This window comes from Rhamphochromis longiceps, linkage group LG7 (genome assembly GCF_057381845.1).
Source record: "Rhamphochromis longiceps isolate RC_006_pf linkage group LG7, R_longiceps_female_GT1.1, whole genome shotgun sequence".
NCBI lineage: Eukaryota > Metazoa > Chordata > Actinopteri > Cichliformes > Cichlidae > Rhamphochromis > Rhamphochromis longiceps.
In genome coordinates this window covers 14,010,604-14,025,160 of record NC_140563.1, presented here as the reverse complement: position 1 = coordinate 14,025,160, position 14,557 = coordinate 14,010,604, and the positions used below count along the sequence as shown (strand labels likewise).

The 14,557-nt window shown below is 38.7% G+C and overlaps 2 protein-coding genes across 2 annotated transcripts in view; one reads left to right on the top strand and one right to left on the bottom strand.

Annotated features, from left to right (window-relative positions):
- iqch (IQ motif containing H) overlaps positions 1 to 10,043 on the bottom strand; it is a 22,514-nt gene extending 12,471 nt beyond the window's left edge. Inside the window, exons 1-13 of the mRNA XM_085411079.1 lie at positions 9,859 to 10,043; positions 9,658 to 9,753; positions 9,461 to 9,552; positions 9,255 to 9,330; positions 8,263 to 8,364; positions 6,374 to 6,476; positions 5,546 to 5,688; positions 4,907 to 5,440; positions 2,910 to 2,976; positions 1,943 to 2,026; positions 1,681 to 1,862; positions 529 to 801; positions 215 to 430 (exon numbers count right to left, since the gene is read on the bottom strand). Of these exons, the coding sequence (XP_085267205.1) occupies positions 215 to 430; positions 529 to 801; positions 1,681 to 1,862; positions 1,943 to 2,026; positions 2,910 to 2,976; positions 4,907 to 5,440; positions 5,546 to 5,688; positions 6,374 to 6,476; positions 8,263 to 8,364; positions 9,255 to 9,330; positions 9,461 to 9,552; positions 9,658 to 9,753; positions 9,859 to 9,909 (2,019 nt within the window). The 5' untranslated portion in view covers positions 9,910 to 10,043. The remainder of the gene's footprint in view (positions 1 to 214; positions 431 to 528; positions 802 to 1,680; positions 1,863 to 1,942; positions 2,027 to 2,909; positions 2,977 to 4,906; positions 5,441 to 5,545; positions 5,689 to 6,373; positions 6,477 to 8,262; positions 8,365 to 9,254; positions 9,331 to 9,460; positions 9,553 to 9,657; positions 9,754 to 9,858) is intronic.
- Positions 10,044 to 10,448: 405 nt separating this feature from the next.
- aagab (alpha and gamma adaptin binding protein) lies at positions 10,449 to 14,326 on the top strand. The gene is made up of 10 exons (XM_085412304.1): positions 10,449 to 10,625; positions 10,911 to 11,101; positions 11,182 to 11,278; positions 11,367 to 11,456; positions 11,572 to 11,655; positions 11,738 to 11,817; positions 11,993 to 12,089; positions 12,219 to 12,323; positions 13,661 to 13,710; positions 13,795 to 14,326. Exons 1-10 carry the CDS (start codon positions 10,532 to 10,534, stop codon positions 13,870 to 13,872), a joined length of 966 nt encoding a protein of 321 aa, XP_085268430.1. The 5' UTR covers positions 10,449 to 10,531; the 3' UTR covers positions 13,873 to 14,326.
- The last annotated feature ends 231 nt before the right edge of the window (positions 14,327 to 14,557 follow it).

Below are 14,557 nucleotides of genomic sequence, written 5' to 3'. Positions count from 1 at the left end.
CACTGCTTTGGAGAGAGCCATAAAAACAGGATATAATAGTAAAAAAAACATAAATTTGGTGAGATGTAATAAGGAAAAGTAATCAAAAAAGAAAAACAGAAACTCCAAATTCAAACTCATTTAATAAAACATTGCATAAAATTGAGTGTAAAATTATGCTCAAAAATTTTAAGTCACAGGAAGATTGACATAATGCTCTGAGTCACATCTTTACCTGAATGCATTTTGGGTTCCACAGCTCCGGCCCGTAACGATGATACTCCTGCAGAGCCCACTTATAGCAACTAAGATGGCATGTATCACAATATGCTGTACCGTGGCTGCCACCCTCTGAGTCAATCTTGAAGAGCCAGCGCTGCACATCAGTGTTTTGAGTCATAAGCTCTGCCAGTGTTTCATGAAGCTTGACCAAGATTGAAAAATGTGCAAACTAAATTAACACAAACATTAGGAGGGAAAATGTATTATGTTTTCATCTGTTACTGAGCAGTGATGAAGGACTGTGTAATGCAGTATTTGGTGTCTGACCTGGTTTAGCGAGTAGATGTCTCCTTGACCAGGTGGCACATCGACCTCTGCCCCCACAAAAATTCTCCTCCCTCCAGATTTGGTGCTGTAGTGTTGAGCAATAGCAGGTTCTGGACCCAGGATTGGTAGCCCTAACTCATCAGCTACCGCCAGGTCATCCACGTGGGCAATTCCACCCACAATATAGGCATGCTTCCCCTGGATCAGGTTTCTGATGTGCTTCAGGGTTTGTGGACTGTACTTCAGAAGTGTAGACAGGCACATGTTATGGGTCTGGAAGAGAAGAGGGGAGGACGATTTTCAAAGCGGAGCGTTTTCACTGTCTCTTCCAAGGGTTGTTTCTTGACCTGATTTATCACTGTGTACACAAAACAGATCTATTATTGAAATAGCCAGCAGGGTTTTGACCTCTCCTGTATTCTAGCAGGTTGAATTGATAAAAGCTGCCTGTGGGAGGCCTCCCCTATCCTTCACATCTTTAATGTGTGCTCCCAATGAGCTCCTTGGGAATACAACTAATTACTTCACATCTGTATTTATTTGATCCACATGGAATTATCCCTTCTGTCACTGGCAGAATGCGCTGCCAGCCATGGGTAGCAGTGATTCATCTCAGCAACACGTCTGGCACAGTTTAACAACAAAACAGCAGGAAAATCAATAAAAAGAATGAAGAAGACCATGTCATGTTGCACATTCAATCTAGCGCAAAATGATGGAATAAGATGGATAGAATGGCTGGATGTGCAAAGATAAATATAGCAACAGCTTCACTTTTATAGCAGTGAGATACTCAGAACTATTAAAAATACAGCCTTTAAATGTAATGATGAGTTAATTAAACCACCCACTATGGAATTTAATCATCTGCTGAACAACATCTGAAAACACCCTCAGTTAAATTCAGTAAAACTTGCAAAATATGTAGAGTTTTGGTTTGACAAGTAGAAAGAAAGATGAAAAAATGTTAGACAGAGTGTAGCGCTATAACAACAACCTCCTTTGGTACCCTCTAGAGGATAATTTATAAACTACAAACGCTTGTGGCATCTATAAATATATAGTAAGCAGATTTCTGTGCTCAAAAGGCACATTGTTATCATGTTAATACTTAAAAGTTGCAAGTAAATTGGTGAATACTGTCATCCTTACTGGGAAATAATCTACAGCCTCAGGTGTGAGGATGATGTAGCGTCTCACGGAGGATGAGGCTCGAGCGGTCCTGGTATCAGCCCCATCTGTGGCTCCATCACACTTCAGGAGGCTGGTGTAATAGTCCAAGATGTCGTTTCCCAGATGCTGGGGACATATGTAGATCACCTCCACATTTTCATCTACAATTACACAAAGAGTGTTTTACAAATGGCATGTTTACAGATATGAACAATAAAAAAACGTAAGCTGTGCAGCTTACCTCTAATATCACACAACCTGCTCATTTGGATGTTCTGTAGGATGTCAAAGCCTCTCAAGTTCAGTCGTTTCCTCTGAGAGTATCCTGTCAGAAAAATGTTATATGTTATCTAACAGTTTAAAAATCTGTAGCTCTGTACAACTACTGATAATGCGTGTGTTACTAGACTTGGGGATGAGGGACTTAAGTCTAATCACACTGTAGTGCAATCCGATGATTAATTTAGCTTAATAACTAGCAGGTGCTGTGCCTGTCGCGTGCTGGGAGTCCTGCTGCACCATGTCCAGCCACCACTGAACTACATTCAGTGATACCGCCAGGATTTTAGCCCATGTATGTCTGGATTTCTGCCTGAGAGAGAATCCTCAACTGAATCAAGGTAATTAAATGATTGGATTCATGCTAATTAACAACAATGGGGTTCAACTTTCTAATTATCCTTGCTCACACAGCACTCTCTGTAGTCACCCCAAGTGCAAATAAAGCATTCCATCTGCTAGTAATTAGGCTTAATAATTTTAGACAATCGCTCAATGATTTACAATGCACATGCCTGATTACTGTCTAAATGTGGATGCTGTGGTGAAATTAGAACAAGAACCGATCCTAGATTGCACTCTGTGTTTAGCGTGAAAAACACAGCAGCGATTCCTCTTTTGTGTCTTTTTTTTCTGCCTTTTTTTTTGCGCAGCAATAAAATAAGACCTTTGTGCCGCTTGTAAATATTCACCATAATGGCTTTTCATTTGCTTAATCTACAAATTAAATGGCGATTGAGACTAAATTGTTCAGTTCCCTGGCATGGGGACTGTCATCATCCTGTGAGTGCTTTCCTGCAGAGAGTCATTTGAACGAGACAGAGTGCCTGCACCAGGGCCACAGACTGGGGCAGCAGAGTGGTGAGACCGGGGGTGACTGCTGCTAGATCAGATGTGCTTGTGTGTGTGCAGCAGGCAAAGAAAGCTACCTAATGAAGGGATGTGGATAATGGTCCTCTTGAAGGACTGGATGCGTTTCCAGTTGGCTGCCAGATGCTGGGGACGGAAAAAAGGAGCGATCAGAGATGGGATCGCCAGAGCGTATGCACACACACACATACACACACAAATCATCATATCATTGCATAGCTAAAACACATCAAGCCAATCTCTCTCTGGGCTCACAGAAGCAAACCAAGCATAAAATACCACCGTAATTAAATTAAGCGTTTACTTTAGGAACATCTTCTCACAATTAATTCAATCAGCAAGGTACATGATGCTACTGCCAGGGGAAGATTAGCAGGCTTAATTACCAGGGTATGAATGCTTTAAGAGTGAGAACATACATTTAGTGCATGTATACACACACAGTAATGGTAAAACTAAATGAGGTTTTAGGCACTAATTAATATTATGTCAGCGCTCTAGAAGATGTTCAGCCAGATGACACAGAGACATGACATCTACAAGAAAAGGGAAAAGGATTACAGAATATTACGTATGTAGAACAATTGAACTGTCACAGCAGTCTTTTAAATAGAAACACTGTTTTATTTCCCATGTCTAAGATTACAAGTTAACGTAGTTAAGTATACGTCATGCATTCTGCCATGTTAAGGAGATGTTAAAATATTTGGAGATACTGAACATAAACTTTGGGAAGCCTGCCTGGAAGTCTTCAATGAAGAAAATCAGTCTTTTCAGCCTAATAAATAAAAAAACGAACTTGTTTTTAACTGCAGTTCTGGTGTAGATTATATGTACCGTCACTCTTTTGCATCTCTTAAATTATGCCAGTGCGATTAGAACATGTTTACTGTTTATTTACACGTTAAAATTCACAGTAACATATTATTTTTGAATGAAGAAAAAATCCCTTTCCAGTATGTGGGCAATATATAAAACACATTCTCTGAACAATATTTGATTTTCTTCACCTAAATCTGCCTTGTAGCTTACTGAAAAACGCAGAAGCCATGACTATGTAAATATATTTTATTTCATACTAGTGGAATAAGATTCATTAGTTGTTCATTAGATCAGGATTGATACTTAATAGCACAAATCATGCTCACTTGCTAAAAAGTGTGGCATTTTTAAAAGCAGAAAGATATATTTTTTAATATTTCCTAAATTAATCTAAGGTTGTAAAAAACTGGTAAACAGGTAAAAGTGCTACAGACACTGTAGAGAGCTGTCCTATCTTATAAGAATATCAATCCTCTCTGGGGTGAAGAGAAGTACCCTTGTGCTTGATCGACAAAGAACACAATTGATGTGGCACTGAGAAAATACATAATCAATTTTTTTCATTAAATCAGATGTTGAGTATCAGAAGAGAGAGAGGGGAAACCTTTCCCTTTTAGAGATCAAATAACTAACAAATGCCAAAACACGTATTTCATTTTTATAACATTTCATCATATGTGTAGTAATTATTACTTGAACTGTAACAGACAATCAGCTGATTGTCCCTAGGCTTTGTAGCCTTCATTACCACTGTTTCTGCTTCTGTCTTCTTTTACAGTGTGGCTATACTTATATTTATTGTCTTCATCCCGTCCACTTTTCCATTGTCTTTTTGTTTTCTCCTTAAACTTTACTAAAATGTGTATATCTGGGTTTGTTTCTTTAAATCTCACACTGTAAGTACTAGAGAAATGCATTTTTTACCACTGTAAACAATTGTCTATAACACTGCATCTTAGCATAGCATTACATGGCTTCTGTCCAAATTTCTAAAATTGTCTTGGTGTTCTAGAAATGACCATGTGCCTTAAAAAATGCTTGTAAAATACAGAACATTTATACTAAACAGAATCACAATGTGCAACCTTATTTTAATGAAAAGGAATCCATTTACAGTCAAAGGACAAATATCAATGGATTCATTGGATTTGGAGAAATTGAGAGAATAGTCAAGAAAACAGGTACCAGAGCATTATTAGGTAAAAGAGAGATGGAAGCGAGAAAGTAGCATCACCTGTGCTCGGCTGCGGCTGTTTTCCAGCTGACTAAAACGCCGAGCCTGCAGGGCCTTCCTGACACGGCACAGCTGAGCGTGCATCAACCATGAGATGGCAATGGTGCCCGCCGCCCACTTGCGGCGACAGTGGCACAAGTAGGCTGTCCGGGCTAAGTAGCGCCTCCAGGAGGACTGGATGTGGATGGCAGCGGCCTCGATGCCTCCCTCTCCCTTGTAGCGCTGACCTGGGTGCGAGATGAGTTCTGAAACCTCCTCCCAGTTTTCTAGCACTGAGAGGACAGGCATCGCTGAAGGAGCCTTACTCCAACCACTATCCCAAACATGGCTCAGCTCCACCAGGCGCTCTCCACCCACTTTGGCTAAAGGCACAGCAAACTCCCTGAGCAGTTTTTGCAGGGCCTCTAGAACATCAACCACACTGCTCCAGCACAAGACAAAACACTGCTTGAAATGACAGAAGTCTGCAGCCATTGGGTCGACCTGTCCACTTCTGATTGTAAAAAGGTACCTGGGGATATCTACAGGCAGGCTCTAAAGAGGAAACAAGTGAGAGACACCCAGCTTAGTTATTAATAACAGTGTTACAATTCATGAAAATGTTGGTTTTTAGCACCTACTATTTTTGAATTAGTGTACCTGAGGACTTCTAGGAACCATGCTCTTGGAAGTTGTGGCGAAAGCTGGTGTCTCAGTGGGTGTGCAGTCTTTGTCTGCTCTTAAATAAGTGGATTCAGCTTTTGTTTTACATACTGGCTGTTCGTGGCACGTGGACTTTGAATCTATCAGGGCAAAATTCACAGAAAGACCCAGATACATTTTAAAAGTGATCAGAAGTCAAATCAAGCATCAGCTATCTCTTCAAGAACAGAGTCATTGAGATATTTAACCTAAAATCATGAAAGAAAAACTAAAACAGCTAGAAGGATGAGACAAAAAACATAATAGCTTTGGCAAAGCTGATGGACTTTTATCCAGATTCTTAAAAGTTTGGTATTCTAAAAAAGTAGAACTTTTAGCAAAGATAAATGACATTTTCCATAAAAGACATTTTTTAATATTCCCTAAATAATAAATTCAAGGTTAATGTAAAAAGCAGACAGAAACAGGAAAAACTGCTACAGACTCTGTAGAGCGCTGTCCCATCTTTGAAAAATATCAATCTTCTCTGGGATAAAGAGATGCAGCCTTGTAGTCGATCGACACAGAACACAAATTTGGATGTGGCACTGTCCTCGTTCATCCTCTCCCAGGATTAAGAAAATATATATAATAGTATCTAAACTTAATACTACTAACTTAATATAAAAATTTATATGATTTGGAGTTTGACACTATAGAGTATTGTGGAATTACTGACTTGATCAAAGTTTCCGCAAACATTAAGCAAACACAGAATGTCAAAAGATGTTTGTCTGGAGTATAAAAGATGAGGAGATGGTGTAGGGGTGGTGAAATGCTGCTAACCTGTCCAAAAGTCTTCTTTGGGAACTACCAGGATGTGATGGCCCTTTGATTCAGCTCCTTGAAGATTCACCACAGAGCCAGAGATTATCCTGTCACCTTTTGCCTGAACAGAAGATTTTCGCAACATCAGTGACTGCACATCAGATGTAAACACAACCAACAAAACGCTGCCTGACATTACCTGCTACTGTCCACATTAAAACCCATCTGTCCCATTAGACATGAAAACATTTTCTAGGGGAATAAGTATAAACAAGCGGTTCAGGATAGCATGCTTTATCAGAAACAACAGGTTTGCTGCATTCATTAAGAATTTAGAAAAGTGCCACTGGCAATAGGACCTTCGCTGTAACTCACTGTCAATCATAGTTATTCAAATCTGTTAACCTTAAACATTTTAATTCATAACACTGGATTACAATAAAAATAAAACAAGATTTATTGGCCTAATTTCAGTATGAATTTGTTGTGACTACATTTAAACATTTCACAACTCATAAAACAGAAAGTTTGTGCTCCTCCAGATTTGTCACCTAATGTCCTTTCTTTTGTTCTTCTCAGACCACTGAGCTCTTTGACAGACCACAGGTAGCAGCCAGGTGCAGTGAGATTCTCCCCTCAAAGGCACACATCTGTTTCAGATGAGGTTGGGAAAAAGGTGGCACCCTTTGTAAAATTGCTAAAATGCAAACGCTCATTGCCTGGCATGGGTATGGAGAGAAGAAGAGCTGGCCTGAGTTGCAGGAGATGGTAGCAGGCAGAGAGCCAGTGGTTAGCAGTTGGGGAAGCTACGGCTGTCTTATTGGCATGCTGGACCAGGTATCCACTTCTGTCTTGAGACAGCTGTAAACCAGTAGCCCGTAGCACAGCAATCAGGCGCCTGTTACTTTAGAAGAATGCTGATGTGCTGCAATCTGCTGCTTTCCGCTTTCTGCAGCCAGCAATTCCATCTCTCCTATATCAGAGTGACAGTCTTGGCCTATGTTTCTTGTGTCAGGTAGAGATTCCCAAAAACATATCAGAAAAGTGTGTAAAATAGATCTAAAACTAATGCCGACCTTTGCAAAGATTAATTTGTTTGCTGTGACAAGTGCTGGATGTCATCCCTAAGCCAAGTGACCTTTACGTCACAGACTGTCTGAACATGAGACTTGAGGCATCTATTAATACAGAACACTACCATCACTCTTCACTCCAGCACACACTGTCTATTGGAAGGATTAGAGAGTAAGTATCGGGGAAAAGAACAATGATATCTAATTCACCACAGGTGCAGCAGAAACTTTTCTCACTGTACAAAGCAAATACCCGGAGGAAATAATTATTATTTCATGATTAAACTCTGACAAAACTATGATTATAGCCGAGATTTCATGCAGTGAATGGTGTTCTTTCCAGCGGTAAGACTGAAATGCCCCATGAAAACATTTCAAATATAATTAGAAAACATTGAGCCTGATGTCTGCAACAAATGAAAAGTCGAAATTCTCTTTTGTGGTTCCGTTTTACAAAGCCACTGCAAATTATCTGTCAGCTACTTTGTGTAGAGTATTCAATCCGACAAACTGTAGCACATAATTTTTGGAGAAAAAAACAACTATCGACATAATAAACAGATTCAAAGGCTCCAGAGAAAAGTTGACTAAAGTGGCAAGTTCACAGGGTTTATTTTAGACCCACCTGTGATAAATAATACATCACAATAAGAATAACTGGATTAAGAGTTGTTTATGTTATAACATTATGTATATGATCAGTAAATGTAATACCATGTTTATACTTCATTTGAAAGACCCTATGGCTTTCTGTAAGGTGTAGTTTCTAAAGAAATCATGCATGATAGCAAACTACAACTACAGGTTATTCTACATTTATGGAATATTACTTACCTCATTTGCTCTCTTCCTGTGAGTATCAGTAAGCAATTTCCCAGATTTCTGATGCCTAATGGATCTTTTGTTTGGCAAACACATGTTCAATGCTAACTTGTCCTGAAACAGAGAAAGGAAAAAAAATCAGAAATTGTAATAGAAGATGCACTCTCATTAGTCTATTCATTAGGTATACCTCATCAGTACCAGGTTGAACCCCCTTTTGAATCATAGCTGCCTTAATTCATCATGGCACAAGTTTCATCAAGGGGCTGCAAACATTCCTCAGAGACTTTGACAGCATCACGCCACTAATACAGATCTGTTGCATCCCAGAGGTGCTCTGTTTAAGATCATGTGACTGTTGAGACCATTTGAGTACAGTGAACTCATTGTCATGTTCAAGAAACCACTTTGAGGTGAACAATCTTTGTGACATGGTGCATAATCCTGCTGGAAGCAGCCATCTGAAGATGGTTACACTGTAACCGTAAAGTGATGGATCAACTCAAAGGAGTCTGGCTATTCTCCTCTGATCCAGAGAACTGTCGCTCACTGTATATTTTCTCTCTTTCAGACAATCCTCTGTATACCTTATAGAGATGGTTGTGCAGGAAAATCCCAGTAAACTAGCAATTTGTGAAATACTCAGAACAGACCGCCTGGCGCCAACAATGCTACGTCCAGAGATCATCTTGCCCATTCTGACGCTCAGTTTGAATTTCAGCAGGTGATTTTGTACATTCCTAAATGCACCAAGTTGCTGCCGTGTGATTGGGCTATTGATATTTGCATTGACATGCTGTTAATGCAAACAGGTGTACCTAATAATTTTTCCAATGAGCGTGTAAATAGTTAGGATTTTTGCTAAACAAAAAAGGTATCAATCCTTGCCCGCTTTTACCTTCCCTATCGTATTGCACGTGTTTAGCTTGTACACACCCTCATTAATTGAAAAAAGGTCATTTATTATCCTTTTTTAAAGTTTCTGAATGCACATAATAATCTACCTGTTCCCCTGCTGGAGCTCCTGGAAGGTTTTCTCTCTGTTTCTTCACATCTGAGATTTTCTCCAGACAAGGAGTCCTGTGTAAAGACTTTCTTTCAGACTCACAATCCCAATTAACCAGAATTCACAACAATTCTAAACATATTTAATCAAATTTGCAAAAAGGTAATGGTTGAGCAAAATATTCCCACTAAAAATACTACTTACCATTTAGAAATAGTCTTTTTTTGTAAATCTTCAATGGGAGGAAGAACCAGCTGCTGCTTATTCACTGTTTTCAAACAATCCTCTGCATGTTTCTACAGACAGTCAAGAACTTATTAACTGTCGGTTCTTACGTGTACTATGTTTCACTTAAGTCTCTTTATTTAATATAAATGCTACTGTGCGTGAAGATTTCTCACCCTGATGTTCAGGGCCTGAGTGTTCAGTGTTGTCCTCCCCTCACTGACAGTCACTTTCTCAAGACTAGGTTTGAGTTGTCTTAAATCGTCTTCCACCTGCAATACAGTCATAAAATGTAAATACTCCAGAAAATGACCTAAAAACAGCATACACGAGTTTGATGATTTAGCGAAAGGCAAGATAAGTCAAGGAAACTTTACCCGAACCGAAACAGCTCCCGACTTGTCTTCCTTTTTAACCACTTCGGACATTTTTTTTCATCATTATTTAAGGGTTTGTAACTGAAATATATATAGCACAATGGCGAACTGTACTAGTTACCCCAATGACTTTTCTACAGTCATTGAGTTACCCACTGTTAGCGAAACAATTAGCTTGTCACCAGTGAAAGTTTCTGATTCGGTACACGTAACCTTGACGACGAGACACCGTGCAGCTCATTTCTTCCTGGAGTTTGACAGTCAGGCATATAAGGGTCACGTCTAAGTAAATAATTGTTTATCCCAATGCTCCAATCCCATTGCCACATAACCATGGCCTTTACTTTAATCACCTTCTAAAACATATCAGCTGATGTTAGATTTGTTCACAGTGTCCCTCCACTTCACATAAACGCAGAGTGCAATTTTTTGATTTTGCTTTTTAAATAATTATCATTATCATCATCCTTATTATTATTATTATTATTATTATTATTATTATTATTATTACTTAGTTTCAATGATGGATCGAAAAATATTTTTACAATTAAACGTCACAAGACTGTTTAACGTGCACCGGAAGAGGCCGGTCAGAGTTGAAAGGTCTCCCAAGTTTTCCATCGTAACGCTAAGCTAATAGCTGAAGAAGCTTTCTCTCCAATTTATAATTAAAATGTCAGCTTCAGAAGAAAACACAGAAATAGCCACCCCATGTGTGCTTGTCACTAGCTGTGACAGCGAGTTTAAAGAAGAAGAACTAATCAAACGTAAGTTAAGGTGAAAATAACATAATAGTAAGGAAGCTAACGTTAAACAGAGCTAACTAAGCGATAGCATCTGGAAGCCCTTTTATGTCTTTTTCTCGGGTTAATAGCGAATTTCTTCAAGGCGTCTAAGCCATTTTATGTCCTTTACTTTCGCCAGGCTGATATACAAGCGATATGGTAATGCTAATTAAGGTTAATACTATTCCTGTTGCTTGAGCTTTCACCGTGAGAAGCTTAGCTTGACGTCTTTGTTCGTGTAGATCAACAGATTTGTTTTTGTCTCAGAAATCCTCAGTACGAAGACTTTACCCGAGCCGACAAAGCGAGAGGAAACAGTGGTCTGGTACCCTTGGACCATCAACAACAAGTATTATACGGCAGATGTCAGTCTCTGTGTTGTATCAAGCACTTTTCACATGTCGTCAGAGATTGCCCAGTCCATGCAAGCTTTCATCGCTTATTTTGACAGCAAAGCGGTATGTGACATAAGAAGTTATATTTATAAGTCTAAACAGCACGTTTCTTCATGCCTTTATATCATCCATTATGTTTGCAGAAAGATGGGCTGCAAAAGCTACAACCTTGGATCCCGTTAGTGGAAGATCTTGCGCCAGAGGTGCTCATCCTGGTCTGTGACAGAGTCTGTGAAAATGGTCAGTTTTTTTGCTCTGCATGTGGCTTGCAGAAAACACTGTCTTACATATAAGTCGTGGGGGATACAACTTCTAATTTATGTTGTAGGAGTCACCAGACATGAAGCGCAGCAGTGGTGTTTGGCTCATGCATTTGAGCTCGTAGAACTCAATCCTCAGGAGCTCCCAGATGAGGATGGTGAGTTTCTCAAATGGGAGAAATGAGCAGTGACATCACCCAGATTTATATCTCAATTCTTTGTGTTTTGATAATATTTTCACCCGCATTCACACTATTCTGTTTTCTCTATCAGACGACTTTCCAGAATCCACAGGTGTAAAGAGAATTGTTCAGGCTCTCAATGCAAATGTGTGGTCCAGCGTGGAAATGAAGGATGGTAAGATGACATAACCTTTGATTTAACTACTACATACTCTGTGTATGCATGTATGGCATGTGACAGTTTACATCTCTAACAGGGCACAATCAGGGCTTTGGTCTGATGAGCAGTTTGGTGGCTTCCAGACATAACAACCCACGCACCTGCCAAGATCCACCAGTCAGTGGAGTTTTCCTTTTTTGATAATGATCGATTTATTTAGGTTTTAACAGTATTTTTTCATGCATTTTCTTGCTTGCTTGCTTGCTTGAATCAATACAATTTAAATTTATGTTTTTTTAAAGTCGTTTTTGTGTAGGCATGCTGATCCAAGCTGTTTTATTTTTTTTGGTAGTCTTCCAGCTTACCAGTAGAGGGCACCGTTAACAATGAGGAGCCTAACCATACAGAAAGTACTACAAATACAGACACACAGGAAGAGGCAGTAGTTGGTAAGCGAATGCCTTGTGATAGAATTTTCTTTACTAAGTCGTGAATCAATTTTTCTCAGATTCCTCAAAATACTGCTGCTGGAACTGTTAGTTATGTGTATAAACATAAATTTTTTTGATCTCCCTCAGATGCAATGACTGATTTGGACATTCAGGAGCTCGCTAACCTCACAACTGGAGATGTAGATGTTGATAACTTTGAACGGCTTTTTACCAAATTAAAGGAGATGAAAGGTAAATGGGAGAATTTTAAAAAAGATATGCAAATCTTGTTTTTTCTTTCTTTCTTTCTTTTTTTTATTTAAAGGTATGTTGTCCCTGTGGAGGTTAAATATTTTCTATAGAGTTCACTTTGAATAGCTAAGTGAGCATCTTTGATGTATTTAGCTTTTGTTTTTCAATATATTTTCAAAATAGTTTGATGCATTTCAGATGATTACTTTAACTAATAAAAAGAAAGTGATTATGATAAAAAGTTTAAGCCCCCATGGTCAGTACTTTGTAAGCAACACATCTTACCATTCTTGTTTGTTGGATTTTCACCCTTTCTTTGCAAACATCTTTCAGTTTTGTCAGATCTTTGTTCTGGCCTGCACAGCTTCTTTAAACTCCATCAACTGTTGAAGATGTTTAGCTCAGGAAATTTCAAGAACCACTGACAAATCTTCAGTGTTCGTCACTCAGTAGTTGTTGTTGGATTTTGAGGTGTTTTTCGGATTGTTAAAATGTTGTTAAACAACATCATCTTTTTTTATCTTGAGCTTTTTGTTTGCAGATACTGCAGTGCAGAATTTGTGGTGTATAATTGAATCCATCCTTCCTCTATCTTGTGCCAGTGGCTGTAACACAAGCCATCCACCCATATGCTTAACAGTTAAAGAGATCATTAGGTTTATTTAGATGTTCATTTGAAAACTTCTGATGCTTTTAATTATCTCTTCCACGAAGGTCGTGGTTGTACAAGTAGATTAAAGCACAGTCTGCTCAATTTTCCTGAAGTTCCTTTGTTTTCATCACAGGGTTTTGATTCTAGCAATCCTACGATTAGATCTCTTAAAGTTTTTTTTTTTGCTTTGTTTTCCAGACATCACTTTGATGTCCCTCCTTTCTTTTTAAGTACAGTAAATCAGTTCCATTAATTCCAGTTCCAGCTGAGTAAAGGCCTTCTTAAAGCAATATCCTGAATTGTGGGCATAAAATTTTTAATCTTCAAAAGACAAGGCGCTCTTACTTAGTAGAGGACTCAATGGCTGATTATTGTAGGAATAATATTTTAGGAGTCAGAATATGTATGCAAGTCTTGAAATGTGCATTGCCCAAGTTTCCAGAACAATTACTATGAACAAGCCAAAGCACAGACAAGCTAGTTACCTTCAGGATTTCTGAGATTACTAAGATTTTGGAATACTTACATTGCACAAAAACTCTAGTCTTGCATTCAAGGTTTCAGAAACAAACAAAAAACAACAAATCAACTTTTCATCAGGAGTGCTCAAATATTTGGATGCCAGTGCACCTGATGTCATTGTGGCTGACTGATGATTTTGGTCTTCTCTATTTTAAACCTACAGACAAAGCTTCTTCATTACCCCACGAGCAGAGAAAAGTTCACGCAGAAAAGGTAAGTTTTTTTTTTCTTTAGTGTTTTAATTTAACCCTTCATTAGTTCAATACATGATCTGTTTACCCACAATCTGCTTTCTAGGTGGCAAAAGCATTTTGGATGGCCATCGGTGGTGATGAAGATGAGATAGATGGGTTATCATCGGGAGAAGAAAGCTAAAAGTAGCTGGCTGTAACTTGGACTCCTTTCACCTGATCCTCCTGTTTTTCTTGGGGCTTCCACAAGATTCAGCATCCCGTGACATCCTGCTTGCACTTGGAAAGTGGAGATGCTTACAGATGGCACTGTGGGCATTAGTATATTTAGAAACTGTGGATTCTTAACATGAAATGATGTATTGAAAAAACAGATGGGAATTCCTGATTGCAAGAAAAGCAAATGAGTGGCCCTGATCCTCAATCTACTCCCCTGGGTTCCTCACTATACTTTAGCCCTAAGTGAACCTCAGCACGTGATGGTGTTGAAGGTGGGGAAAGACATGAAATGTATGTGGTTTGTGTATTTGTTATTAGGTACATTGATACATATATTTTAAAGGTAAATGATGTGCCTTATCCTAAAAAGACATATAATGCACACTGGAATAAATTAACACAAAACCTTGTGATTTTAATATTTAGTGAGTATGGTTTATTTGTTGTGAACACTCACATGGGTTCACAATCTCTATTCAACTTAAATAAAAGGATATGTGTATTGTGCTTTGCGATTAACTCTGCAGTAAATAAGTAATTTAGATGTAGCGCAGTGGGGAGTTTCTAATATTTTTATCAAGCCTTAATGAGTAGAGAAGCACATTTAAAAATATATTATACTGTACATACATACCATCACAAACTATGCC

Coding starts and splice junctions, on each gene's coding strand:
- aagab (XM_085412304.1), top strand. CDS start 10,532: ATGTCAGCTTCAGAAGAAAACACAGAAATAGCCACCCCATGTGTGCTT. Junction 10,626..10,910: donor AGAAGAAGAACTAATCAAAC/GTAAGTTAAGGT, acceptor TTTTTGTCTCAG/AAATCCTCAGTACGAAGACT. Junction 11,656..11,737: donor CAGCGTGGAAATGAAGGATG/GTAAGATGACAT, acceptor CATCTCTAACAG/GGCACAATCAGGGCTTTGGT.